Source organism: Kryptolebias marmoratus, linkage group LG5, assembly GCF_001649575.2.
Source record: "Kryptolebias marmoratus isolate JLee-2015 linkage group LG5, ASM164957v2, whole genome shotgun sequence".
In the NCBI taxonomy this organism is placed as follows: domain Eukaryota; kingdom Metazoa; phylum Chordata; class Actinopteri; order Cyprinodontiformes; family Rivulidae; genus Kryptolebias; species Kryptolebias marmoratus.
Window position 1 is genome coordinate 24,441,892 of NC_051434.1, and position 10,005 is coordinate 24,451,896.

The 10,005-nt window shown below is 41.3% G+C and overlaps 1 protein-coding gene across 8 annotated transcripts in view; it reads right to left on the minus strand.

The window, feature by feature from the left end:
* Nucleotides 1–1,770: 1,770 nt before the first annotated feature.
* gmeb1 (glucocorticoid modulatory element binding protein 1) overlaps nucleotides 1,771–10,005 on the minus strand; it is an 18,835-nt gene continuing 10,600 nt past the window's right edge. For 7 of the 8 annotated variants that reach the window (XM_017431887.3, XM_017431889.3, XM_037975717.1 and 4 more), the window contains 2 exons: nucleotides 9,335–9,472; nucleotides 1,771–6,007 (listed from right to left, as the gene is read on the minus strand). In XM_017431887.3, coding sequence (XP_017287376.1) covers nucleotides 5,211–6,007; nucleotides 9,335–9,472 — 935 coding nt within the window. In that variant the 3' untranslated portion in view covers nucleotides 1,771–5,210. The remainder of the gene's footprint in view (nucleotides 6,008–9,334; nucleotides 9,473–10,005) is intronic. The other variant, XM_017431891.3, reaches the window with a different exon arrangement.

Below are 10,005 nucleotides of genomic sequence, written 5' to 3' on the forward strand. Positions count from 1 at the left end.
AAGGAGACAGAGAGAAAAGAAACACGTCCGCCTTCCACCAGGAGCAGGAAAAAAAAAAAAAAAAAAGCATAGACTGTTTCAGCAGCAAATGGAATACAATTTGATTGTCCATAAAATATATATATAAATGACCCAGGTCCCTCCTGAAAATGAGATCTTGATCTCATTATTATTATCATCGCGCTGCACCTGCTCTGTGTTGCATGTTTGCACAACTGCACTTTTTGTAGTCTTTTGTGGTTGGTGTACTTTTTGTCTTTTGCTGTTGCACGTGCTTGCACATGTGCACTTTGTGTTAGTTTGAGAAATTGATTATCATTAATGTAGCTCCTTGGTCATGGAGGAACATTGTTTTGTTTAACTTTGTACTGTGCACACTGTATATGGTTGAAATGACAATAAATCCACATGAACTTGAAATGTCCTGAAATGATCCAGTCAAAGCCTAGACCTCAATGCAACCGAGAATCTCTGCTTTGATTTAAGTATCGTTAGACACAACCTGAAGGAGCTGCAGCAGTTTAGCCATGTAGAATGGACAAAAAGTCCAGAGGTTTGATGGAACAGAGTCAAAGTTATTTGTAGGTAAAAATGTTTTCGAGCCATCCTGATCCTTGATACCTGGTGGTGGTTTGTGGCTCATATAGTTGTTGGACGCTGACAGCATGTGAGCCTTGTTGTTCTCAGTCCTGTAACCAATGCTTTCATGCACTCATGTCTCAATTCTTTGTTTCAAACATATTCTGGAAAGAAATCCATCCTGCAGATGATGGAACACCTTTGTGTTGCACGATTCCTGTGCTTCAAACATCTTAGTATTTTTTCTGCCTCTTCATTTTTATTCAGCACACATAAACACATGCAAAACCTATGGTCTAGCATCCCTTGAGCAAAGTATAATGGCTGCCTCCTTATATGCTAGTTTAAAGCTAAGATTATCTTGTGATAAGAAATGACAGTTGTTTGTGTTTTGATCAAACTTTGTAAATGGTGTTATGCATGATCTCATGCTATATTGCTAGATCTTCCAAGATGTGTTAGTGATCGAAGTATGTCTCAACTACTACCACTTCAAACCTTAGCTTAAAATCTGTAAAACTCACTTAATTCTAGCCGATTTTTGTGTTTGCTAATGTTAATAGCCTACGGCAGCCATTATGAATTAAGTTGATTCCAAAAGTTAGATTTACATCCTGTGATTACTTTCTGAGAGGTTCATTAAGATTTGTCCTTTGGTTCATTAGATGTTTTGCTAACAGACAGTGTTAACTCTAACAGTTAATGCCAAAGTTTTTAGCAAGGATGCTGTGCAATGAGTAGCAACTGGAGTATGTGATGTGAATGACTCTCAGCTATGACATCAAAGTTTTGCTCAATATCTGTAAAAATGAGTTAGTTCAATTTAAGATGGCCACCATATCCAACTGGCATTAGGAAACACAAAAATGGCTATGACTCCAGAGTTATTCAATTGTAGATATACATCTAATGAATATCTTCTGGGAATTTCAATAAAATCTGTCTGGTGGTTCATGGGGTATTTTTCTAACACACAAACATCCACACACAGATAGGAAAAAGCATTGTTACCCCATCCTGTCAAAAGGGTTTTTTTATTTGCCTTGGACTCCTCTACCTCACATCTTTGTCAAATGACTGCATTAAGTAACCACAATAACCAGTGAATTTGATTTTACTGGAGCGTGTTTTCAAAGTCATACAGAGATGAACACACAGCACCCTCTGGTGACAAAACACACAAACTACACATCAACTTTTTTCTTTTATTCAGATATTAAAACACAGTACAAATCATGTATGCAAACACTCTCATTTGTTAAATTAAATTATTGAACAAGTCTTGTGAGCTGTAACAAAAAGCTTTAAATTAAATTCACACTTACACCTCAAACCAATAAATATGTCACTACTTTACAGGTGTGAAACCCAGGCCAACCTGGCAGTAAGCATGTCTGTTCTTTTTAATCCTAACTTAAACAATCAGAGCTCACATTATCCGTCACAGTGAGAAAAAGCAACAGTGGTTTTGGAGCAGGTAAGACAAACAAAGAAAAAAAAACACTAAGAAGAAGTGCCAGTGAGAAGTTCAGTCTGTTTCCTCTCACCTCTGCAAAGAACAGAAACACTGTCCACGCCATCCTGTTGTCCTTGAAGGACGTTATGCTGTGCAAAAACAATACAAACATACAACAGTGCAGTTTTCCCCGCCTCATACAACTCCAACACTGTTACTGGTTAATATTTCCACGGAGCGACATCCAGCAGGACAAATCACAGACAGTGTCCATTTACAGAGTGGTCTCCTCGCTTTGTTCATGGGGCAGCGCTTAACGGACAATACTGCTTTATTACAACTTTGTTTTCATCTGTTTTGGCCATCATTTTATAACAACCTGTATTAGACCTGTACTTAATAATCTGTCAGTATTACAAAGAATTAGACTCCAGATTTCAGGTGGTATCTCACTGAAGTCTGCGTCGTGCAACCAAGTGACCAGCAAGCTGCATGACAACAATTTATATGACCATTTCAAAAAAAATAAAAATCCTGTCTTATTTTTGTTTGCACAGCTTGTAAAACTGCCCACCTCCACCAACATCATACCTATCTTGGCGGGCTTTTACTCACCTCTGCAGCTACGATTTAATCTGATGGAGTACACTTTAGAAATGAAGACTAGCAGATTTAGACCAGTTTTTTTTTAATATTATCGGTGTAGTGTCCAGTGATGAACTTGTCCCCCCGCCTCTTGGACAGTGACTGCTGAGGACAGGCACCAACTGGCATGGACATAGAGGGTAAAGGAAATGGATGGACTGTCAGCATTGTCTTTAGACCTGGACATTTGCCTTGAATGTTTGACAAAGGAGAGCTCTTCTGCTGGCGTGAAAATGCAGCTCCAGTGCTCAGGAGACAGGTTTGAGACACCCACAACATTGAACTAGTTCTTTGAACAGCCTCAGTTTGGAGAAACAAAGTTTAACTTGATGAGCCTGTATCTCTCTGAGCTGCTGCTGCTGGAGGCTGAACAACATACAGGAGAGACTTCTAAATGTTTCCAAATGTTTGTGGCCTCGCTTGAGTCACAGAGGCTTGAATTTTGAACATGTTCAAAAGTTTGGACCCACAAATTTTATTTTAAAATAGTCACAATCATGTCATGGGAGCCTCTAATCCATCTCAATTCAGTGTTTTGGCATCTAGAGGTAGAGCTGAATTCTGCCACCTGACCAGGAGCTTGCCTTGTGACAGAGAACATACGAGGCAAACGTCCAGGTCTAACCACACCAATGAGAAATAATTATCAGAAAACTGGTCCAAATCTGCCTGTCCTTATCTCACAATGGATTCAATCAGAAACATTGGGTTGGCTGTCAAAGTCAGTTATGGTGGGTGAAATGTTGCACACCCTACAATACAGTCTGCAAGGTGTGCAACCAAAAGAAGTCATAATTTTAGAAAAACTGGCCACGCAAAACTCCTCAGAAATCAGTGAGACTTTGACTATTTAAAGTCTCCAACAGCCCAGTGAGACACTGGCTTAACGGCTATTTCATATTACATGTTCATTTACACTATTTGTTTGGTGTTTTTTTAGGAGCACAAACAGAGGCAGCAGCAGCTGGCTGTATTTCTTTACATTAATGCCTGGGTCACTTCTGTTAGGAATTTAAAACTTCTACCAGTGTAGTTCATAAAAGTTCATAAAACATCATTTGCATGAATCACTGCTAAATCTCAAAGACAGGAGTTGTTTTTATCTTGTCAATCTGCTCATCCTTAAAGTACAGTTCTCCAAATTAAAAGACAACAATTTAAATTCTTAAAAAGTTGGGACACTGTTAAATGTAAATAAAAACACAATGCAAATCTCATAAACCCCTATTTTATTCACAATGAAACATAATAAAAATATCAAATGCTTAAACTAAAAAAAGTGTACCGTTTTAGGGAAAAATAAGATCATTTTGAATTTAATGGCAGCTGTGACAGGGGCAACAAAAGGCTGTACAAGGAAGTGATACAAAAGATGGGCAGAGAGAAGAACTGCATCTAAAAATAGTGGAACAATTTCAGAATAATGTTCCTCAGCAGAAATTTGGGAAGACTTTGCAGTGATCTGTCTGACAAATCAAAATAAAAATACAGCTCACTATGTCATCCTCAGATGCTGCTTAAAGCTCTATCAGGCAAAGGAGAAGCCAGGTGTGAAGCCTGCCTCTCCGGGCAGCTTCCACATCTGGAAAGGCTCCATCAATGCAGGAAAGTACATACAGGTTTTAGAACAACGTATGATTCCATTATGCCAGGACTGTTGAACAGCTAGAATGGGACAGTATTTCCTCTAAAGCCTCCAGCAGCTGCTCTCCTCAGTTCACAGATGTTTACAGACTGTTATTAATGCTTCACAGAGGGAAACATGGACCTGGAACAACTTCTTTAAATACGTTGCTGCCATGAAATTCAAAATTACCTAAATTTTTCCTAAAAAAGGTACAATGTCTTAGTTTAAACATTTGATTTCTTTGAAGTCCTTTGTAAAATTAAAATATGGGTTCATGAAACTGGCCAAAAATATCATTTTAGGTCTATTATATCCTTTTTTTTATTATAATGACTTTTTTTACATTTTCTGACAGTTTCTGCACTCCTGGATATTATGGCCCAAAGCTGTAAACTGATGCAGTTTCTGAGTCTGTGCACAAGCCAACTCACACACTGCAGGATGTGTGTGGGGGCATGTGGCCAACGTCTGGCTTTATTTAGTAAAACAACAAGTGGAACCATTATCATAACTTCAGTAAACAAAAGGCATTTAATAACAAACTTGTTAAAGGTTCCAGCATTTACTCGAACATTTCGCTTCAAATTTGAAGCTTGAACTTTGGAACCTATTGGGAGAACATGTTATATTATGCTGAAATGTCCAACTCTTGGTTACTAGTTTTGTTATGTTTCAGTTCATTTACCCTCAGAGTACAACAGTCATCTATATTGTGGCCAAAACTACAAAATAAAAGCCAAGTTGTAATAAAGCACAACTGTTCTTCAGGGATGAAACAAACACAGATTGTTTGTGAAAATGTTGGTCTGAGGCAAAGCTTTTTGTAGATTTGCTGACTCTGTGTATTTACAGTCTGATGAGTGTGTGATGACTTTCTACCTGCTGCAGTGGAGAAAACACACCTCATTTGTCTTTGTTTTCATCCTGTGCATTTTCTTCAATCACTAAGATCTGGACATCTGACAACGGTCCGCTGGCGTCCAGCTGCAGCCCCTGAACCCCTCCAGTCTGTGCCTCCTGCGCCTCCTCCGTCATCGTCACTTCCATCCCACTCTGGACCACCATGGTGGCCTCTTCTCTGCCTGGCTCCCCAGCCAGCTGTAACTCCATCACCCCCACCGCCTGTTCCACAGGTGTAGGGTTGATCTCAATAACTGTGTGCTCCGGACCGGCCTCCACCTCCTGTTGCACCAGCACAGCACCATCCACTACTTCTGTGCCGCCGGCCTGTTGGCTCAGGTGGACCAGCTCCATGGGGCTCACCACCGCCCCCAGCTGACTGGAGTCCTGCATAGCGGTGGTGCCAACCAGCGTGAGGCCCGACGAGGGGTGTAAAGTGATGGCGTCGCCCTTTCCGTCCCCTGCGACCATGTAGCGAGTGAAGAGCTGGGAGCCAGCAGGGAGCAGGGTGACTGTGTTGGAAGACTGGGCCAAGGAGGCGATGGGCAGCCCTGACACGGTGAACGGCTGGCCCACGGAGGACAGCGAGATCGGGGACAGAACGGTAAACTGCTGGGGCTGCAGAGCGGCCTGCTGGCTGACGGAGGATGTCAGGAGGGTGGTAGTGGAGGCAGGCCTCTGCAGGCGGGGGCGCTTGGTTGGACGTTTGTTGGCAGGTTTGTTTTTGGTGGCCTGCGGGTTGGAGAGAAGAGCTCGAACCTGCTGCTGCTTCCGCTGTTCTTCCAACTGAGCTTCCAGGTCTGCAAAAAACACAAAATCTCATTTTATTTGTTCAGAATTTAATTTATTCATCAAGAACAAAAATACAGCAATAAATATGATAAAGTGACCATTTGCTTGATATCAAAAAATGTTACACTCGCACGGCAAGATAAATACCAAGGCAGGTGTGTGTGTGTGTGTAAATATTAAAAGCAGAAATCAGCCAATCAAATTTAATGTTTTGACATTTATTATGCCATCGACAGTTAATGCATAAACAATTACATGTTTTTCTTTTGTTTTGTTTCAAATAAACAGATAAAATGATGTGTCTTAGTTCGCAGCAAGCATCGCAGAACCAAAAGAGGTATGGACAATGTTGCTAGACATACAATAATTATTGGATTACCATGACAACTTTGCCCTCTGTACTATCAATAATTCAAAAAATCCCATAAAATCACAAGAACTGACAAAAGAACTTTATTTAGGACAGCTACCTTGGGAGCAGAAAGTTGCAGGTTTGCTTCCCCGCCATGCCCATATGTCACAGTGTCCTTGAGCAAGACACCTAATCCCTAACTGTTCCCTGGGTGCTCAGACAGCTGCCCATTTGGGTGTGTCTCATGTGATGGGTCAAATTTTGTCATTGTATGTGTGCTTACAATGATTACAACATGCAGCATTTTCAGATCACCCAGCCTTCTTGGAGTCTCTGGATGGTGTCCTGGAAGACATGCCATCTGGGGATTCTGTTGTTCTCCTGGATGACTTCAATGTCCATATGGGCAATGACAGAGTTATGATGGGGAAGAACGGCCTTCCTGATCTGAACCCGAGTGGTGTTCTATTTTTGGACGTCTGTGCTAGGCATGAGCTGGCCAGAATGAACATCATGTTCGAGCATAGTGTACATGGTACGTGTGTCACCAGACCTGTGGCCCTTTGATTTGGACACTGGAGTAAAGAGAGGGGCAGAGCTGTGGCCTTAGGGCTTAGCTGTCCTTGAGAACTCCTGAAGCAGCCGGCAGGTACAAAGTGTCCAGAAGGACTGTCGCTTCTGTGGATGCAGATGCAAAAACTCAGGCCTGGGAGATATTCGGAGAGGCCATGGAGAAGGACTTTTGATTGGCCTTGAGGAGGTTCTGGCAAATCATTTGGTGACTCAGATACTTCTCAATCATGTCTCAGGCCGTGCTTGGCCTGAGTGGGGAACTGCGGACATGGACTGGGGAAATTCTGAGCAGTGGAAGGAGCACTTCGAGGATCTCCTTAATCCAGCCACCAGGTGCACCTTTAAGGAGGCAGACTCTGGGCACTCGGGATAAGATGAGTCCTTTACCTTTCCAGAGGTCACCAAGGTAGTCAAAAATTTCCTGGTGGCAGGGTGCTAGCAGTGGACAAAATTCACCTTGAGTTGCTGAAGGGTCTGGACATTGTGGTGCTGTCATGATTGACATAGCTCCTAAATGTCACATGGCAGACTGGATTGGTTGTTCCCATTTTTAAAAAGGGGGACTGGAGAGTGTGTTCCAACTATCGTGGGATCACACTTCTCAGCCTCCCCAGGAAAGTTTACTCTAGGGTGTTACTCTAGGCCATCACCTATGGTCATGAGGTTTGGACCATGACTGAAAGAAGAAGATCCTGGCTGGGCTCATAACATAAGGAGCTCCATCATCCGAGGGGAGCTCAAAGTAGAACAGCTGCTTCTTTGCATTGTAGGGGGTCAGTTGAGGTGGTTCGGGCATCTATTGCATCCTGGACGCCTCCCTTTAGAGGTTTTTCATGCATGTCCCACTGGGAAGAGACCTCGGGCTGAAGCCAACATTTAGTAATTGCCTTCTTGCTCATAATCATAAATATCTTCAATCGCTTTGTACTGAGTCCTGCAGGGAGTATTCCAAGGTACATAGAAGTAAAAGAAAACACTAAATTTATGCCCAGGATTTCATAGATTACTTGCTTAACATGGTTCCAGAAGGTTTTCAGCTTTGGATAGGCCCAAAAGACATGAAAACAGTCTGCAGAGACCACACTGCATTCCCTCCAGCAAGCAGACTGTGAACCACCTGGCAGGATTTGTTGATATCAGCCACTTCCTCAATCTTCCGGTGGTACATATGCCTTACCATGATGGCTCCTTTTGTTTCTCCTTTTCCACATTGGGTTTCTGCTGACTGAGACATTCACTGAACAATTCATCACTGGGGGATTTTTTTCCTGAAGTACTGCAGGATCTTAGTTGTTTCATCCTGTATAGCAGCTCTGATGCTCTCCCTCTTTTTTCTTAGTGTACAGTCTCAGGGTGCTGGACTTGAGGTGAAACCCTCCATGCATTGTGAAGAGCATTTGTGTCTTGCTGTCAGTGGCTTCTATCGCCTTCTTTGGCCAGGTTATTTTTCCAGCAGGGTATCTGATGAGTGGAACTGCATATGTGTTGATAGCTTGGACTTTATTCTTACCATTCAGCTGGCTCTTCACGACCTGCCTTACTCTTTTACTAGTTCAGCTTCTTTAATTGTTAGAATCGTACCTACCTTGGATACCATTCAACCGCATTTATCCAGAATGACATTCTAGCATCCTTGCTGTTTATCCTGGTGGAGGTGGATCAGTGAGTCAATGTCTCGCTCATTTTTGCCATACAGCTTGATGTCATCCATGTAGAGGAAGTGACTGATGACTGTTCCACTTTGGAAACGGTATCCATGGCCACTCTTTGTAATGATCTGGCTGAGGGGGTTCAGGCCGTTGAAGAACAGGAGTGGGGACAAAGCATCACCTTGGTATATGCCTCACCTGATACTGACTTGTGCCACTGGCTTTGAACTGGCCTCTAGAGTTGTCTTCCACATTCTTATTTGAACTCCAGATAAAGGCTTTTTGTGTCTTGTTAAAGTTGTACAGTATCAAGCCTTCCAGTATCCGTGCGTGTCACATTGAGTCAGACTTTCCTCTAGTCGATCCAAGTGGTGTTGGATAGAACAGTGTGAGACACGGACAGCTGAGAGGCTAACTAAAATACTGATATAATGTCCAAAAACAAATCCTTAATAATCACAATAATCTGACTGTCAACCTTAACAACAGCTTAACCATTTAATATAAAATAGAGTGAACTGTAGTTGAGTAACAGGAATAATTTTGTAGATTTGAGTATACATTTTAAAATGTATTCTTATATGTGAACTTAATGAGTTTACTGTTTTATATTTCAGTTTTAAATCTGTGCAGTATAATAGTACATTAAGAAGTGTGTAATCCTAATTTCTATACCATTTTTAAGCAGCCAGTCTTGTCCATCATTTAGTTTTCATTTCAACTGAAAAGTTTTGAATCTGTGTTTTTCGTTCTGTACTCACTGGTGAGTGTGCTGAGGATCTGCTCCTGGGTGGGATCCGTCTGCTGTCTCCTCATCTCCAGAATCTTCTTGACCGAGTCCAGCAGGCCGAACACTTGGGCGATGTTACTGAGCACGGCCACCTCTACCAGACAGGAATCTGGGATCAGTGTGGTAACCAATCAAAAAGCCACTTGTTCAGTCAAAAAGGAGGAACAAATTCAGTCAATCAGAATATACTGGCTGATTATTGACATAAAAAATACTATAATATTATTTTCTTTAATCAGTTTCCAACAAGCAGCTCAATTTGATCTTTTTAATTGTGTGAAAGTTGATTCAGCAATCACACAGTTTTCCTAGTTTTTATTTTTCCTTTTCCTTCTTGCAGTCTAACTACTTCTGCAAACTTTGTGCTATTTTAGTAATTAATATTTCAAAACATTCAGCTCACTCAGGAGATGGGTGCCATGATTTTTGGCTTTTGTAACTTTTATATTTTCAAATATTTTTAACTTTTATTAACAAATCTTTTCCCCATAGAAATGCACTGAGACCTCTTCAAATCCTTTAAAAGCATTGTTCTCTATAAAACCTGCTTCAGTAAACTTATTCTATTTGTCCATTTGTACTACTAATGCATTTTTAGCTATTATATATATATATATATATATATATATATATATATATATA